The sequence below is a fragment of the Mobula hypostoma genome, chromosome 7 (assembly GCF_963921235.1).
Source record: "Mobula hypostoma chromosome 7, sMobHyp1.1, whole genome shotgun sequence".
Taxonomy (NCBI): Eukaryota; Metazoa; Chordata; class Chondrichthyes; order Myliobatiformes; family Myliobatidae; genus Mobula; species Mobula hypostoma.
Window position 1 is genome coordinate 151521746 of NC_086103.1, and position 19359 is coordinate 151541104.

Consider the following 19359-nt stretch of genomic DNA (forward strand, 5'->3'; position numbering starts at 1 on the left):
TTTGTGCCCCTCACCAAAGTTGAAAAATTTCCCTCAAATGCTCTGTAGATCTAATGAGGAACATGTATCAAGTCAAAACAATTGTCTGGTTTGTTTTTTTCAGTCTGTTCCAGAACAATTGACTGGCTAGCTTTAGTGTGTAGCTTGGCACGTTCCTGACTTCCATTTGTCTGCAAAGCAGCCTGGAGGTCAGGAATGGGTTCAAGATGTGATGCTAGCTCCATTGCTCAATTCTGCATTGCACCCTTGGTTGGTTCTAGGCTGTACGGAGGGGGTGGATGTGCTTTTTATTGTATTTCTTAAGTTTAAACCAGGGTTGACAGGTACAATGAGTACAACCAAATTTATCTGGTGGATCATTGATTGAGATAGTAGGTGCATGTAAGAAATTAATTATTTTTAATTTATTTTACTCAATCGTATTGTTTTAATGATATGTATTTAAGTAATTTTAAACTTGCTTTAATTTTTACACTGTTCAAGTTATTGCAAAAACTTTTAAATGCTTAAATCTATTTCCTTTTTTCCTAACTACTGTATCAAAGATATTTTGTAAGTTTAAAAAAAACGTTGTTGGCTTAAGCTCTCCAAATGTCTTCAGTGTGGTCCAGAGCTTCCACTGACAGACTGTTACACTTTGTAGGACAGCATGGTAAGGAGCAGAGTTTGTTCCACAAGGCCACAATGGGGAGTGTGGCCATTGGAATAGTTATAGGTAGAGAAAATGAGATGGGGTCTGTGTCAAGCTTGATTCATATCAATGGCTATTAATACAAATACTCATATTCCATGTATTGTTATCGATCTCATTGGGTTAATTTTGTCTTTCGTTTAATTCCTTATGCAGCATTAAAACTGGATGGAGTAAATGTCCGTGGATATTTTGCTTGGGCTTTAAAAGATATTGACAAACCAGACTATGGCCTCTACAACTCCAATCAAGCAGCGAAACTCTCCGTTGAATACTACCGGCGAATTGTTGATAATGGTGGATTTCCTGCGTCAAAACCACCCAATACTAAATGCTATCAAGGCTTATATTCTTCAGAGGAATGTAATCCTTTCCAATTAAGGAAACAGTTACTAATATTCACATTCTGCACTTTAAGTGTTTTTACAGCAACTATGTTTTTGATTATTTATTATTCAAAAAGATGCAGAAAATATAAGTAATCAGATTTATATACAGAAATGTGGAGAAATGAGTCACTTATGTGGTAAGGAGAGTGATATTTAAAGTAATTCTCTGCTTAGTGAGCAGTTTGGCATTAATTTTGGATTGTAACTTTGATTTTCTAAAAAATATTCTCCTCTCCCAATTTGAAACGAGCGAGTGAAGGTTTTAGCCACAATATGACGGAGCCTATCCAATGAGCATCTACTAGACTGTGGACAAACATCACAGTTGAGGCTACTTCACAAAATAATTTCCCTAAACACAAACCACCAATTTTGAGGTAATGTCAGAATATAAACAGATGAAACTAACATATTTGACATGTCCAATTCTTGTTTTCAGTGAAGCTAATAAAGATCTTAGATGTAATGCTATTGTTGATTCAATGTCATTTGTGTTGTACCATAACATAAAATTAAAATTACTCCACTAACTGTACACAGTAGTTAGTACATGAAATCTTCTAACTCAGTCAGGACTGACTGTGGCTCCAAGTCTTCATATTAACTACCAGGTTAACATCAGTGAACTCAGGACCTGCTGAAGACAAAATGTGCATATCTCATATTCTGCAAGGCTTAGTACTGTAATAGGCAACAAATTAATGAGCAACTGATCACTCACCCATGCCCATTCCATTTGAATAATTTCTTACAATTATGAACTTAGCTTGAAACTACTTTAAGCACAGCAGAAGACCCAAAAGAGTGACAAAGAAAACCTTTCATGTTTGGAGCTCCTAACAGAGCAAATAGTGAGAGATATGCAGAGTCAACAGTCAAGAACCTTCCCAATTTCCAGTCAGCCTTTCCACATATTATAGCACAAGTTTCCTTCGTTTGTTCCAAAAAAAAAATGAAAGCAAGAAATTTTGGGACGTCCCATCAGAAAGTGGTGGAGCATGAGTGATGCTGCCACTATTCCTTCCACTTCCCTTCCTCCAAAAGCCCCAAATTGTGGAGAATGACTCCTAATTATACTTAGAATAGACAACACAATTGAGAGTATTTTTCAGTTCCCCTTTAATTTGGATAACCATGAGTATACTAGAAATCACTGATCCAAAGATGGTTGGATGTACATTTCATTTCAGTTTTTAATGCTTGGCTCTATTTATTAAACTCTCAAATATTTACAAAAAACTTTTTTCTCATGTTCTCAAAGTTTTATTTGTTTATAATTACATAGACAGTTATTTACAGATTTAGATCCAGAGCCAAAACTTGATTCCAAACCTAATGCCAAGATGCTGACTATTTTTACAAATGCAATAATCATTGCATTTTCACAATCCACTTCAGACTGGATAGAGAAAAATATTTTATGGTACTTAGGCAAATTGGCATTGATTTATCATTGAAGTGAAACAAAAAGCAGCCATTTGCAAACCAAATGGTATTTATCCTTCATCGTCCTTTTTCTTTTGACTTCTGCCAAGTACAAACGTTTGTATGTGTCTTGGAAAAGTGATACACAGTAAGAAGAAAGAGGAAGACCCCAGAAAAAGGCAGCTCTTTAAAAAAAAGTCTGGAAACCAGATGAAGGTTAAAAGGTTCTTAGACAGCAGGGTATTATTTAAAAATAAGTAATGAATGAATTTAAAGTTTATTTTTAGATGTGCATATTTGTGTCGCTGCTCAAGCAGTTGTTCACTGTGATAATGATTGTGTTGTTTGTACATAAAGGATGCAGATAATTTTGCTTTGTTAAGAGTTGCATGTGACACAATGACCGAGTGGTGCCCATAATTAAAAAGTGCAGTGGCTCATACTGCAAGTTCTTTCTTGGCTTAGTTCTTTGAAATCATTATTAAGTTACTGATTAGCATGACTTGTGACATTGGGATGCCACAAGCATCCACCTTAGCCGTGGGCATTGCAGGAGCCATTTTAAAACTTGATGGCCTAAATTAAAAACGATTTCCTGGCAGACTTCAGCCTCACAGGCAGTAGTATTACAAAATCAGGGATTTGTCATTACCAACATCCATTCTCGCCCACATCAGACAAACATCTCCAATGGCTTACAGTGTATCACATTACATACAGCTGATGCTGAAAAATGAGTCACAACTAAAGTGCCACTGGGTGTGGAAAGTGTGCCCATTCTGCTTGTTGATTAATACCACACTTGCAATGATTTAGATGAACAGTACAAGTAAACTAAAGTAGCTTAATTCTTGTAACAACAAGCAATGCTTAAGGTACCGCACATCAATCCATTAACAACAGGAGACTATTGCAGTTTTCCTCAATGAGCCAAATAGTTTCATTATAGCCTTCTGCTTGCTCATCATGCTTTACAACATTTTTAAGATTTTTGAAGCAACCATTACATTCATAGTTCAGTTTCAATGGTGTTTGTGGCTGGGAATTTAGTATTGCAACCATGTGTAGAGAAAAATTACTGGACATTGGGAACTTAGTCAAGTTTGATTTGGAGCCTTTTGAAGGGTTACTTAATCACTTTAAAAATTTGAGACTAGAATTTATGAATATTGAATGACTAACTTACTAATGATAGCAACTAATTAAAATGGGAGAATGGGTTCTGTAAATGTACATATTCAAATGGAAAGCTGGAAATTTGTTGTCCTGATTTAGTTTATGATTTGAGCCCCACGTTTGTGCACTAAATGGGGCAAGTGTTGGCTAGTGCTTCAGTGGATTTCTGAGAAAAAGTAAAGATAGTCTGTGTCATTGTCTGCTGGTTGAAATATTAAACTGTGGCCAGTTCTGCCAGCTCGTCACTCCAAGGTTCTATGTGATGAGTAACATCAGAATTGTCTGTGTTCTGACCAATATTTATTCCTCAACCAGCACTGCTAAGACTAGCAATTCCCTGTTATTTATGGTGCCTTCCTATGTGTAAACTGGCTGTGATATTTCCTATATTACAATGATGACCACACTTCAAGAGAACTTTAGAGTGGATTGAAAAGCCCCGAGATTGTTAAATGTCACACAAATTCCCCTCTATATTGCACCACTCATCACCTTACATCTCCTTCCACATGATTGACTTCTTTCTCCTCACTTCTGCCGTGATCCAGTTACCTACCTCATTCTTAATCTCCCATTCACTCTTTTTTTCCAGGTGCTTCCACCCCATTTTATACAGCTGAAGGTGCATTTATAATTATAATGAAAATAGCACAGGACAAGTCACAATTTTGCTGTAGGGCATCTGAAGAAATTACCATAAGGCATTTCAAAGCTAGAAGTACTTTGCGCAAAGCAGCTACTTACGATGTAATCTTTATTAGTGCATTTCATAATATGACAAAAGGAAAAATAAATTTTGTACAAGAAATAATGAAAACATTAACCACATATTTCTTTAAACTGCATCAGAATTTCTGACTCTAAATATTAGGTAATCATATTTACAATCAACAAAAGTCCAGCAAATGAGGTAAAAATATGAGGTATAAATAGCTACATCTTTAAATAAAATTCCTCGTCATTCTGAATCCCAATCAGTGATATAATACTATGCTGAAAATATGGTCCAAGTACAAATGGAAGTACAATCACTTGACACATGCACATATAAAGTGACTACATTCATGAAGGATATATTGCAATTGAGTACATGACACTTACGTGGCAACTTTTTTCACAATTGTTTAAGAGTAACCGCACCTTAAACATTGCATAGGAAATAGTGAAAATTATAATGTGCTTTAAAACATGCCGAGTATAACAGCAGAGTAAAATCACTATGATATTCTCCTCAGAAAAGTTCTTAAGCTTCCAGCACAGATTCTTGTTTTAGCTAATCCAGAGTGAACAATAAATTATTGAACTGCATAATTAGTTTTTAAATATATATTTGCATGTTGGCAGGAGGGAGGGACTTGGTGAAACATTCTACTCTATCTGTACATGCACGTTATTTTCAGCTCTGTTGGTATTTGGAACAACTTTCATTACAGGTAGTCAAGCTGCAGCTTTGTCAAAGCAAATCTGACCTTAACAAAGGTCACTATGAAAATTGCTTCACTGTGCAAACATCTGACATACACAGCAAATTCTGTGGCAAGATATTGGGATCCAAGTGACAGGAATATAAGCTCATTAGCCTGCATCATGACTGATTGTTTAAGGCTGAAAATCTGAATACAGTTTTATATATATTTATGCTTATTCTTCATAGATATCTTTATTATCTACATATTTATATATTTATATATACACACATATTTATACAAATCTAAATGCTTCTCAGAAGCATTTATTCCTCAAGCTGTGCAATGAACAGATTAAAACATTGTATAGCTTAATGGATGTGATTGTTTTAGAAGCCCCACTGTAATTTCCTGGACCATAAACTTGGAGTCCACTGAGCATACATGGATAAATTAAAATTTTTTTTAAAATGTTAAAACTATAACTTTCCAAACAGCTCCAGAGGCATGACTTTATAAAACTGATTGAGCAATGGGTCCATGAGTTTGGAAAGATTGAATCACATCACAAAGAGGCAGATTTCAATGTTAGAAAAGCTTGCCATGGACGCTGCAGGTGAACATCACTGTGCATCTGTAACCCAGAGGAATACCATGGCAACCATACAGCACAGTGAGAGCTCTGCTGGAGAATTACTTGATACAGGATAATTTTACAAATCTATTTACCAGCGAGCAGGCCATTAGTGTGAAGCACTTTATTGCTCCTTTATCCATTCTCATCTCTGTGGTTCCTGTAAAATGACATCCATTTTCCTTTGACAAATGCACCTTTTTCGATTCAAGGCATCTCCGTTTCAGATTTTGGTTTCTGGTCCCTCTGCATTTATAGGTTGAAATGAGTTTCTAATTCTTGCAACATCTGCAGCACAAAGATATCCAAAGGCTTTGTTGTACCATTCTGGAGTCCGACCTCTTTTAAAAAAAAACACATGGATATCAGTGAGATGGATTTCTGTAAACCAAGACAAACACGCATTAACATAGCATAAAACACACAGTCATTTTGTGCTGTTATTTTGTGAAATTACGACAGCCATGAGGATAGTTTACAAAATTCTATTTCCTGTCAATATACAATTTCTTTCGCACAGGATTAACCAAAAAGATTAACTATTGTAACGTTTGACTTTGGCTTATTAAAACCAGAAGAATATTTGTGCTTTTCTAAAATGTCCCTGAAGAGAATACAGTGGTACAGAGAAAATTATAGAAATATAAAGTATAGATTTCTCTATACATAGAAAAAAGATTTAAAGTTCACAGTTAATTCTGATGCAGTGTATGACCAGAGCTGCTGATCTACCAGACGCTGATTCATTATCTGTCTATATCCATTGGTTTCAGTCTGTGGTTCACTCAGGCAGTAACGCTGTGTTCAGGAGATGGCTGATGGTTACAAAGTAGTAATTCAATCCTGCGCTGTGATAACATCATTAACCAGAGGGGTGAAGGCTGTGCAGTTTATGACAATTTGCAGAATTGCACAACTGAAATGATGCCTTGAAACTTGTAGATTAACAGATTTTTCCTTGTGGTGCTTTGGGAGTTTCCTCTTGTTTACAAACTATGGGAGCTCAGTCTGAACTCCTCCAGCATCTTCTGTGCAGCTGCTCTGGATTTCCAGCATTTGCACAATCTCCTGTGTTATTAGTCTAAGACATATATGATGCTAAAAAGCTGATAATGTGAAAATGAAGTAGGATCTAAACACTACAATTATCAAGTTACATAATGCAAGATTTTTCTCTTTTGCTTTTTAAAAAAAAAAATACAGTTATTCATTTAAGGCAAGCGTGCTATATAAACATGTGCCAAGGTTACCATTTATTACCCTTCATTGGATTTGAGCTGTGGTTTAATAGACAACGGAAATAAGTAAAAGAAACATGACAACTGTGCAAAGTGATGGAACAGCGAAAGGCAGATTGAAAAGCAAGGTGCAACATAATAGTCAGAACTAGCAGCTAGTTAGATTGCTTTGCTGTTTTTCCATCAGCAAGGTGACAGGAAGTTATTTATCATAAGTCCAAAAGTAAAATAACAGCAATTGAAAAATATGAAATAATGCATTTTGAGTCATTGAGAACACAGAAACAGGCCACTAAGTACACACTGACCAACCACCACCTATTCACACTCATCCTATATTAATGCCGGTTTTTATTCTCCTCACATTCTCATCCACTTTCCTCGGATTCTATAATTCACCTCTATCCTTGGGATAATTTGTGGTGACAGAAACCAGAATGTCTGGAGGAAATCCACAATGTTATGAGGAAGAATGTGCAAATTCCACATAAACAACATCTGTTGAGTTCTCTTGTGCAGTGGGACAGCATCATATTAGTTATGACACCATTTCTTTCAACCTTGATACACGAGTTATCACCGAAGATATTGTCTCCTCTGTTTTTGGGTGGCTGGACTACTTTGTCCTGAACATGCTTGTCCTCTGCCACTTTAATTCCTGGTCAAAATTCACTCAGACATCCATCCCTTATTCGCAACTTAAAACATTTGATTTCTAACCTTTCCTACTTCTGATGAAAGTAACTGTTTCTCACTCATCGGATGCTGCCTGATCTATATTTCCAGCATTTTTAATAATTACATCCAAGTTCAAACACGGACTTTACTGGACTAATAGCCAGAGTTCTTGGACGATGATGCAGCGGCAGGTGTATACCAGTAATTGTCTCAATGAATGCAGGGAATTTCAATCCAATTAAATATGAAAAAATAAAAAAGCCTCAGTAACAACTGTAAGAGTACAAGAATGTTTCTAGCAATCTACTGGATTACTAATAGCTTCAGGAATGAAAATCTATTGCCCATACACTGTCTGGCTAGACTCATCATTATGGTTGACTCTGAAATGCCCTCTCAGTTCAGAGGCAATTATGGTCAGTAACTAGTCTGTGGGTTTGTCAGTGATGTCCACATCCTATTAGCAAACATGACAGTGACAGCGTCTATATCCACTACCTAAAATTATAGTGGAGGTAGAAGCCCTCACCATATTCAAAAAGTACAAGCACTTTTCATCTACAAAGCTACAAATAGTTAAGGAAGTGAAATTAATTAGAATAGCTCCTTTTGTCGAGTATAAATTGCAGCTGAAGGGCCATACAATAGGGACCCTTAAATGATTAAAGGAAGTATGGTTGCATCACGGCCTCGAATGGAAAAGCCAAAGCCCTTGGATGGAAAAACCTATTAAAAAGTAGTGGATACAGCCCAGTCTATCACAGGTAAAGCCCTCCCCACCATTGAGCACATCTACTGGGAGTCTTGTCGCAGGAAAACATCATCCATCATTAAGGTCTGCCACCACCCAGGCCTTGCTTTCTGCTCACTGCTACTACCAGGAGGGTGGTTCGGGAGCCTCTGGAACCACATCACCAGGTTCAGGAATAGTTAATACCCCTCACCCTTCAGGCTCTTGAACCAGTGGGGTTAACTTCACTTGCCCCAACACTGAACTGTTCCTACAACCTATGGACTCACTTTCAAGGACTTCTCATCTCATATTCTCTATATTTATTACTCATTTTTACTTTTTTCTCTTTTTCTATTTGCACAGTTCGTCACCCTTTGTACATTGATTATTTGTCCATCCTGTTGGGGGCATTCTTTCATTGATGTTATTATGTTTCCTGTATTTACTGTGAATGCCCACAAGGAAGTGAGTCTCAGTGTTGTGTAGGATGCTAGGGTGACGTGTCTATACTTTGACAATAAAATTACTTTGATTAGCAAGCTGAACATAAAGAACAATGGTGGTGTTGCAGAAAATTAGGAGGGCAGCTTCAGAATGATATTGATCAGCTGATACGTTAGGCAAAACAGTGGCAGAATTGATCCTCATAAGCTGGTGGTGAGGCATCTTGGGGATCTAACAAGGGTAGTACACATACCATAAAAGGTGGCACCTTAGGGAATATTGAGGAACACAGGGACTTTGGAGTATAAGTCCGAAGATTCCTGCAGATGGCAGCACAGGTAGGTAGGGTGGTGGACGTGGAATGTTTTGAGTACAAGTGTCAAGAAGCCATGTTGTAGCTAAATAACACTTTTGAGAGGCCTCAGCTGGAGTAGTGTGTGTAGTTCAAGTCTCCACACATTAGGAAAGATGTAACTGCTCTGGAGAGGGTGTGCAGAAGAGATTCTGCTTGGAATAGAAGTCTCAATGAAAAGCAGAGACTGGATCAGTTGATTTTCTTCCCCTCTCAGAGCAGGGGAAGCAAACAGGGCACCTGATAGAGGTATAATATTTAAGAGACGCATAGATAGGGTATACAACACAAAACCCCTCTCTATGTCAGAGATGTTCAAGACTACAGGGCAGAGATTTACGGTGAGGGGTAAGAAGTTTAGAGTGGGTCTGAAGATCTTTCTCCCCACCCAGCAGGTAGCTATATTCAAGAACACACTGCCTGAGGTGGTGGTGAAGGCAGACTGTCTCACAACATTAAAATATCTGGATAAGCATTTGAATTGCTGAAGCACAGTAGACTGTGGGCTAAATGGGATTCCTATAAATAGGTACTTGATGGTCATAGAGTCATAGAGCATTACAGCACAGAACTGGCCCTTCGACCATCAAGTCTATGCCAAGCCTTAATTCTGCCTAGTCCCATCAACCTGCACCCTGACTATATCCCTCCATATTGCTCCCATCCATGTACTTACCCAAATTTCTCTTAAATATTAAATTAAAACTGGATCCACCAGTTCTGCTGGCAGTTCGTTCCACACCTCTCACCACCCCACCACCCTCTGAGGGAAGAAGCTCCACCACAGGTTTCCCTTAAACATTTCACCTTTCAACCTTAACCCATGACCTCTAGTTTTAGTCTCACCTAACTCAGTGGAAAAAGCCTGCTTGCATTTACCCTATCTATACTCCTCGAATTTGTAAAACTCTATCAAAGCTCCTCCTCATTCTCCTTAACTCCAGGGAGTAAAGTCCTAACCGATTCAACCTTTCCTGTAACTCAGGTTCTCAAGCCCTGGAAACACGCTTTCAAATATTTTTCTGTCCTCTTAATTTTATTGGTCTCTTTCCTGTAGGTAGGTGACAAGTACTGCACACAATACTCCAAGTTAAGCCTCACCTACATCGTATACAGCTTCAACATAACATTCCAACTCCTGAAATCAATACTCAAGGCCAACGTACCAAAAGTCCTCTTTACAACCCATTCTACTTGTGATGCCACTTTTAAGGAATCATGGATCTGTATTCCCAGATCCCTCTGTTCTACCGCACCGCTCAATGCCTACTGATCACTGTGTAAATCCTACCCTGGTTTGTCCTCCCAAAGTGCAACACTTGTCTGCAATAAATTCTATCTGCCATTTTAAGGCATTTTTTCCAGCTGGTTCAGATCTCACTCCAAGCTTTGATAGCCTTCCACACTGACCACTACACCCTGAATCTTGGGGTCATCTGCAAATTTGCTGATCCAATTTACCACATTATCATCCAGATCATCGATCTAGATGACAAACTACAACGAACACAGCACCAATTGCTGCGGCACTTCACTAGCCATGGGCCTCCAGTCAGAGAATCAACCATCTGCAACCACTCTGGCTTCTCCCACAAAGCCAATGTTTAATTTACTACTTCATTCCTGTATGCAAAGCAAATGAACCTTCTTGACCAGCCTCCCGTGTGGGACCTTGTCAAATGAACACGGTGGGCCAAAAGGCCTGTTTATCTGGTGTGTTACTTAACAAACTCCTTTGCCGTTAGCATCTGAAACTATAATCAAGTCTTAACTTTTTCTGGAAAGAAACTGATAGGTTTTCAGGTCTAAAGGTCTTCCTGACATTTTTTCTGCCCATTTGTTGATATAGCAAAAGTAAATGTTTAAAACACAGATAAACAAAAAAGTTACCAGGAATACAAGATTTCATTTACCTTAGGTCAATTCTGCTGATTTGTGTCATTCTGGATTTCCCAGAGCCACATGGCTCGATCAGACACTGGCTATCCATGACCAAAGCACGGACTCCACCCACCAAAGTTGCCTCATCGTGTTCAATGGAGATAGCCACCAGTGCACATGTTCCTTTAGGTAAATCCATTCTCCAGGTTCTGAAAGAACCAGAGTAAAACAGGCAAAGGTTAATGTCAGTGGAAAGACAGGCCTAGGCGTTATGGTCTTGGCAACCACTGTAAAGGCAGCAAGCCAAACACTTATCAATTTCCACAGCTTGGATTTTCCCTCCGATTTTAACTAAATTATCCAAAGGACACAACAAAATCACAGATTAACTTTATAGTAAAGTATTAACCAAGTATTTTTAAAGTAAGCTATACAATTATTGGAATTATGGGCATTTCTATAAGTAACTATTTTTAAATGTTAATGTTAATATTCCTTATATGGTGGATTAACTGAGTGAATTACAATCCATATAGATAAAGTTAGTATTATTTAGGAACAGAACGCTAACTAAGCAGTAATAATGAGTTAATGAGCCATTTGAAAACAAACTTTATGCAAAAAACTAAACATTTCAGGAAATTTTTTTAGCAAGACCTGTGTAAAAAAAAATGTCAAGTTCAAGTCAGTTGAAGTCATCTTCTTTTAATTCCATAAACAACCTAGCTTGTGGAGAAATGCTGAACCACTAGCTGCAACTTTACAATTTCCACCTTAATCTACTGATGTGGAAGCCAAAGGATTGTGAGAGATTTTCCCCACTGATGTGGAAAACAAAAGTTTGTGAGAGTTTAATGGTGTGATAGTCATTAATGCAGTCATTACCAGCGGGGAAAATCCAAATCAGTATATTCCTAGCATAGTGTCAATTACGCAAAGACCTTCATTGCAATGATTAAATCCCATGATGGTCATAGAGAAACAAATCCTGTCCATTAAATTGAAAATAAATCTTATGCAATTTAAGGGCACCATCATATATAGTTAAGCTTAGTTTCAATAAATGCTCAGATGTGCAAAGTTAGTTAAAGTGTAAGATTTGGCTTGTAGCCTAGTTAAAATTATGACAGTGCTCTTAAATAATGTTTTATGCCTCAGTATTTTAGTGTTATGAACAACTCTTGTTGACTGCTGATGGCTTCTTACCGATGTGTGTGAAATTGACTTCAACCAAAGCTAATTAGTAATGGCGCACTTATTGTTTTTCCACAAGCAGTGTGCATCATTGGATTATTTGCATTTTTGTCACCAACTCAAACATTTTGCAACAAAACTTAGCTGAATCCAGTATCATTTTCCTAAAATTCTTGTCCCTTAACGCTGTCAAAAAGTAGATGGAAGTAGACATTCCATCACTTTAAGACACACATATTTTTATAGCTGAAGGCAGAAAATACAGTTGATTTGATCTACAACTGTGGCATTTTAATTATTGAAACTTTTAAAAAAAACATTTGGCTCCAGAGCCTGCTGTTGTCATGACACTTCTCCGGTGAAGATGTGAGTTGTTTTTTCTCCATTACTGGCTGAAGTTTGAAGTTGGAAGGCAGTGGAAATTTTAGTGATCCGTGTCTTTACTACTACTGCCATCCATACATGCATAAGCGAACACCAATATTGGAAATTGCTGCCCATTCCTCCACAGAATGCACCCACAAAGAATGCATTTGCACACTCAACAAAAAATATATAATTTTGGATGGCTCAAATGTTCACCCAAACATCTTTCTTTGTCTTCATTCAGTAAAGCCATTCAAATGCACAAGCTTGTTGAATGAAGAGTAACTGTGCTTGCTGCCATTCTGAGACATAATTACTGCTAAATAACCTTCTGGCCTTGAAAAAGTGAAGTGCCATTCCTCAGAATGACATCTGAAAAAATCTACATTTTTAAAACCAAATGGTAATTTTCATTGTTAAATTCACAAATGTTACTGTTAACAGTGTAATCTACGTCTAAGCCCTAATCTTCACTTCAGTTTTAGAAATCCCTTAAAAAGTGTTCTTTACTTCCTGTTTTTCAACTAATGTGAATGTTTCCATCTAATCAGCTGCTCAATAACCTCAGAGTTGCTTACTGGCATCACAGCTGTGGGATGTCACACAGGTAGAGCCAAGCAGCCAAGTCGCATTGACATAGGAAGCCTTTCCAAAGAATCTTTGTGGACAGCATTGGCCCCTTGCTCCAAAATGTCAGTAAATGCTTCAAATAAATCTACGCACACTTAATCATACCGACACACCCGTTAAAGAAATCCTTTCCAGGACCACTGAATCTTTTGGGTTATAACTTGGTGTATTGGAAAAATTCAACAACTAAATACTGCATCAATGTACATCTATAGAATGTATATCTACTTAAAGTAACTCTCCAAAGGAAAGCAAAGTACAGCTCCTAGAAATGTACTTCAGTTATTCATGGGGAGTCTCAACAGACACAAGTCAAAACTTTTGGAAGCCAAAACATTAGTTGACATCAAATATCAGTAATAGTTGTGGAATAGATAATAATGAGAATGCCACCGAAAAATGTCACATCAGTTCATAAATATTTGGAGTGAGGATAGATTGAGGAACCCAGTCTGAGGTACTTAAAACAATGGTGATAGATAAGTGATAAATAACCCATCTTCTGGAACCAACTTCTAGCATATGGTGCACTTAAATTAAAATATCACCTCAGAATGACAAAGTCCCTGCTAGGATGAGGAGCCATGCTGTTCAAGACATATTGGAAGACTTCTGTCTGCTTATCTAGAGCTTCTATGATTTTCCACTGGAGAAGATCATCATCCCACAGGTGTCGTTCTCGTAGTACCCGATTTAGCACTACAGCAGGTGGAGCCTCCACTTCAATGGACACCTTCCACAGGCGGAGTGGGTGACCATCACCAACCTACATCAAAAGGAAGAGCATCAAGCTTTACTATGATGCATACTGGGGCAGGGAAGAAACAACCTATTCCAATATATAATCTGAGTTGTCTTCTACTATTTTAGTTGTTAATACCCTCGATTCCAAGTCAGAGAACTTGTGCCAAGAAACACACCAGACTCTTTGGCTCAAAATTCAGGCCAACTCTTGGTTGTGCATTAAAGTAGTGATGCCCTATCTGGGCTAAGCATTGAATTGTCTCAAGAAAATCCGAACAATCTATGGCACTGTTCGGAGAAAAGCTGATGAGCTATCTAGAGTCAGAGCCAATATTTGGCTTCATCTGATATCTTAACTAACGTTTCTAAAGAAATAGCTTGATTAGAGATTTTCCACTTCCTTACAACTGTCTCTACAACGAACATTTAAATCCTTTGTATCTCAATATTACACAAATTCTAAAACAGTTTAGGCCTGACAGCAGAAATGCAAACGTTGTTGGAAATAAAAACATCAGTTAAGTTCTGCAAAGTGAAAGGGTCATAATACTTCCAGTGGTACTGGAGTCACTTGCAAAAGACTACAAATGATAATTGACCTGCATTTTCTGTTTCTCCTTTTCATAAAAACTGTTGTATTAATCAGCTTTTTACTATCATGAGGAAGCTTTTGCAACCAAATTTGTCAACTGTTATTTCGACATGTATACCACAAAGTAACAGCCTACTCATCATGTCACGTAAATGCATACTTCACCTTGGAGACACTAAATAGCAGCAGCACTGCATGCAAAATGAAAAAGTGTCTACACCTAAAATATTCTTCCTATCCTCTACTAAAATACTGATTTGTTGTGGATTTCCAGCACGTTCTGTAGGCCTTTATGAATTCAAAGGATATACTTAAGTGCTTGCTTATTTAGCATCTCCCTACTTTATAAGTTATTTTGTACCCATCTTCTTACCTTTCCTTTACCAATGATTGCCCATGACTAATGAAATTATATGTAAGCTAATCTCGTGGTTTTTTTCCCCAAACAGACTATTAGAAAATCCATGAGGTGCAAATTTATTTCAGTACTGTCTCCTTCTCACAGAGTTGGTTTCCCTTCTCCTCCATCATCAGTCCTCCTTGCAGAACATAGAACAGTACAGGAACAGGTGCTTCAGTTCACAATGTCTGTATCTTTCTATTACCTCTAAATGCCTCTTAAACCAACTACTATCTATGTAAGAAAACAAGCCTTGCACATCTCCTTTAAACTATTGCCTTGTTACGTTAATGCTGTGTACCCTAGCATTTGACACTTCCACCCTGGGAAAAGGTTAACCTGTCTATGCCCCTCTTAATTGTATATACTTCTATCAGTTTTCTCCAGTCTCCAACATTCTAGGCTAAACAACCTAAGTTTGTCTAATCTTTCCTTATAGCTAATACTCTAAACCAGGTTCACCAGAAAGCTGCCATTTCCACACCCTCTTCAAAGACCCCACATCTTTCCCGTAATGCAGTGGCCAGAATTACACATAACACTCTCAATGTAGCCTAACCAAAGTTTGATAAAGCTGCAATATGACTTACACACTTATATATTCAGGATCTTGACCAATGAAGGCAAGTATGCCATATGTCCTCTATATCACCTTATTTACTGGTGTTGCCACTTTTAGGGAGCCATGCACTTACACCCCAAAATCCCTCTGCACATCAATTCTCCTCAGGGTCCTACCAGTTACGTTTCTTTTACATCTGACCTTCCAATGTGGAATATTACACTGTTCTCCACATTAAATTCTACATGCCATTTCTCTGCCCTTATTTCCAACTGGTCTATATTCTTTGACAACCTTTCTCACTACCACAAATCTGTACATTTTATGTCATTTGCAAGCTCACTAATTAGCCACCCATATTTTATATCCAAATCATTGATATACAGTATACTAAAAATAACAGAAGCCCCAATTAAGCTTGTCAGATATGACCTCATCCACATAAAGCTATGCTGCCTATTCTAAATGAGTCTCTGCTTTTCCAGAAGCAGATAAAACCTTTCCCTAAGAATCCTCTTCAATAATTTCTGTGCCACCGATGTAAGGCTCACCAGCCTATAATTTCCTCATTTCTCTCTACTGTACCTCTTAAACAGAGGAACAGCAAAGGCTATTCTCCAATTGCCTGGGATTTCACCTGCGGCTAAAGAGGACACAAAGATATCTGTCAAGGCTCCAGCAATCATGTCCCTTCCTTCTCTCAATAACCCATGATTCTGTATACCTCTATCCAGTCACTTCTCATCCTCCTTCGATCTAAAGAGCTCACTCAACCTATCCTCATAGGACATGCTCTTTAATCCAGGCAGCATCCTGGTAAATCTCCTCTGCACCCTCTCTGATGCTTCTACATCCTTCCCATAATGAGATAACCACACTGCCCACAACATTCCAAGTGTGCTCTAACTAGGGTTTTATAGAGCTGCAACATTTCTTCATGGCTCTTGAACTTAATCCCCCGATTAATGAAGGTGAACACATCATAGATCTTCTTAACTACCCTGCCAATTTGCACGGAAACTTTGAGATATCTGTGGACGTGAACCCCAAGATCTCTCTGTTCCACTCCAAGAATCATGCCATTAACCCTGTATTCGACCTTCAAAAGTGATTCACTTCTATTGATAACAGTATTTTCACATTTCTAATTTTTTGAACTAATATAAAATATCACTTTTATCGGCAGTGAAAAAAAACAGATAGAAAAGATATAAATGAATATTTCAGTAACATGGTCCAAACTGAATTATACAAATCATTAAATGATATCTAAAAGCCTTTATTCAATAGCAAAAATACTTCAGTTCACTTGAAGTTTATGTACAAATATACCTTTTTATAAGCAAGTTCAATGTTATCAGGGCATGGACATGAAACCCAGCCCTTAAACTTCTCCCTGGCTTCTTTCTGAAGGTTCTGCATGAGATTCTCCAGGTACGTCTGATAGTTTGCTCCCTCATCTTCTAATTGCTTCCCAAGCTCCTCAAGTGTCAAAGGATGGGCGTCAGCTTCAATGTAGGAGTTTCGAGATTGTGTCATCATATCTTGAGGAATCTAATCCAAAAAAGATAGATAACTGGATAAAAATGATTTTCACCCACAGTAGATTCACTGTCAAAGGTTGTATAAATGAGATCAGCTCTCATTATTCTTAAACCAGAGGGTAAGGACATCCTTGTGATCACATCATCTTGCAATAGTTGCTTATTGAATCCAAGAAATAACATTCAATTATTTGTCTACTGGAAAATTGATTTATTGTTGTCACATGTACTGAAGTATAGTAAAAAAATTCTTGCATATCACACAGATCAATTCATTGCCAGTTTAGTACAATAACATTTAAAACAACAGCACTTTGCAGAATAGTGTAACGGCCACAGAGAAAGTGCAGCATAGGCAGACAATAAGGTGCAAGTTCATTAACAAGAGAAAATCTGCAGATGTTGGAAATCCAAGCAACACACAAAATGTTGGAGGATTTCAGCAGGTCAGGCAGCATCTGTGGAAATAATCTATAGTTGACGTTTCGGGAGGACACAGCCCTTAGACTTCAAAAAGTTCAGAACAAGATAGGTTGTGAGGTCAAGAGCACATCTTATCATAATAGGGAACAATTCAATAATCTTATAACAGAGGGATAGAAGCCGTCCCTGAGTCTGGTTTGTGCTTTCAGGCTTTTGTATCTTCTACCTGATAGAAGGGGAAAGAATGTCTGGGGTGGATGGGATGCTGGTTGCTTTACTGAGGCAGTACCACTGCAGAGCCCATGGAGGAGAGGATGGTTTGCAGGGTGTGTTGAACTGTATCCACAACTCTCTTCAGTTTCCCACCATCACAGGCAGAGTTGTTGCCTTACCAAGCTGAGATGCATCCTAATAGGATGCTTTTTATGGTGCATCAATTAAAATTGGTAAGGATCAATGGGGATACACGAATTTTTTCTAGCCTCCTGAGGAAGGAGAGGCCCTGATGAGCTTTGTGATAATGATACCCTAAGCCCCTCTGCTCTCTTTCAGATTACAAAAAAATCTACATTTCTATTTATTTCTAAAAATTCCTCTAATTCTATACACTATAATCTTTTCTAGCTTTCTTACTTACAAGATCTTGCCAATAGGCACTTAAAATCCATTGCATTGTCACCGGCTCAGAGAGCTCAAGCCCACTGGCTGAGATAAACCAATTAAAGTATTATGAATACTTGCGCTATGTTATACTTCATCACTTTTGTGTGAATCATGGTCATGCAATGATACAATTATCAAAATATATTCCCTAAACTGTCACACATCTAATAGTCCTCATTTTAGGTACACTAACTCTGACTCACCTGGAAAATTTTGTTGCAGTCTGTGATCATCTGTGCCAACCCCTGAGTCGCTGCCAAATTTTCATTCAAATCTTTCTGATCAGGTTTTCCTGTTGCATACTTACGATGCATTACCCTATTGCAATTAAAGAGAAAAAATTGCTAACAATCAATGATATACTGAAAAGATGAGACACAAAGAACACTTAAAATATTGTTTCCCATTATGAGGTTTCTGCTTTTCATTTGATAAGTAACCCAGACAGCCCCTACTAAGACATGCTCATTAGCTAATTGTGGAGAATGTGTTAGGTCTTCAATTTTGTTCAAGGCATGAAGATGACAATGCTATTTTATATCCCAGGCCATAAAATAAATTATCAAGATCCCAACTCAAGGCTATTAGCTCCATTAGATTATGTTAATTTACTCTGATAAGCATTTTCCTCTAACCTGCTTATTTGGATTGTCAAAGGAATAAAAAAAATGGGCAAAGCTTCCCAAGAAAATTAGTTTGGCATGAAATGTAGCTCTAATCTCCAAATGTTAATTGCATGAATTTCCAGAACATTTCCTTATAACAGCTTGATGCATGCCTCCATAGAAATTTGTAGTTTTACATTTGATATTTCCATATACATAGATATTGAACATGCAATCATTTTAATCAATGCAGAACATCAAGAAATAAAGCAACAGCTGTTTCAGGCTTTGTTTTTAATTAATTTTCTTTCATGTATTAATAACTTCTGGAAATTAAGAGATCCACAGTATACATTAATGATTCAATTGCTCAAGCCAATCATTTTACTAATGTTCACGATTTTAAACAGAAAATGAGTTGAGAGTTTGGATTTGGAGCTCTCAATTCATAAGTAGGGGGATACTGAGAAATAATAGGAGCTTCAGGCAATTCATTTCTGAAAAACGAATACTTTGCCACAGGTAACCATTAAGATTGAAATGATCATGCTTTTTGAAGAAAAATTATTGAAAATTTTAAAAACATGGA

The 19359-nt window shown here is 37.6% G+C and overlaps 2 protein-coding genes across 12 annotated transcripts in view; one reads left to right on the forward strand and one right to left on the reverse strand.

Annotated features, from left to right (window-relative positions):
- Nucleotides 1–2949, forward strand: part of kl (klotho) — a 110871-nt gene extending 107922 nt beyond the window's left edge. The window contains exon 5 of the mRNA XM_063054309.1: nt 848–2949. Coding sequence (XP_062910379.1) covers nt 848–1173 — 326 coding nt within the window. The 3' untranslated portion in view covers nt 1174–2949. The remainder of the gene's footprint in view (nt 1–847) is intronic.
- Nucleotides 2950–4415: 1466 nt separating this feature from the next.
- The window catches only part of stard13b (StAR related lipid transfer domain containing 13b), a 458491-nt gene continuing 443547 nt past the window's right edge, over nt 4416–19359 (reverse strand). For 3 of the 11 annotated variants that reach the window (XM_063054298.1, XM_063054300.1, XM_063054297.1), the window contains 5 exons: nt 18369–18483; nt 16868–17089; nt 13786–14003; nt 11080–11256; nt 4416–6062 (listed from right to left, as the gene is read on the reverse strand). In XM_063054298.1, coding sequence (XP_062910368.1) covers nt 5945–6062; nt 11080–11256; nt 13786–14003; nt 16868–17089; nt 18369–18483 — 850 coding nt within the window. In that variant the 3' untranslated portion in view covers nt 4416–5944. The remainder of the gene's footprint in view (nt 6063–11079; nt 11257–13785; nt 14004–16867; nt 17090–18368; nt 18484–19359) is intronic. The other 8 variants (XM_063054301.1, XM_063054299.1, XM_063054302.1 and 5 more) reach the window with 4 other exon arrangements.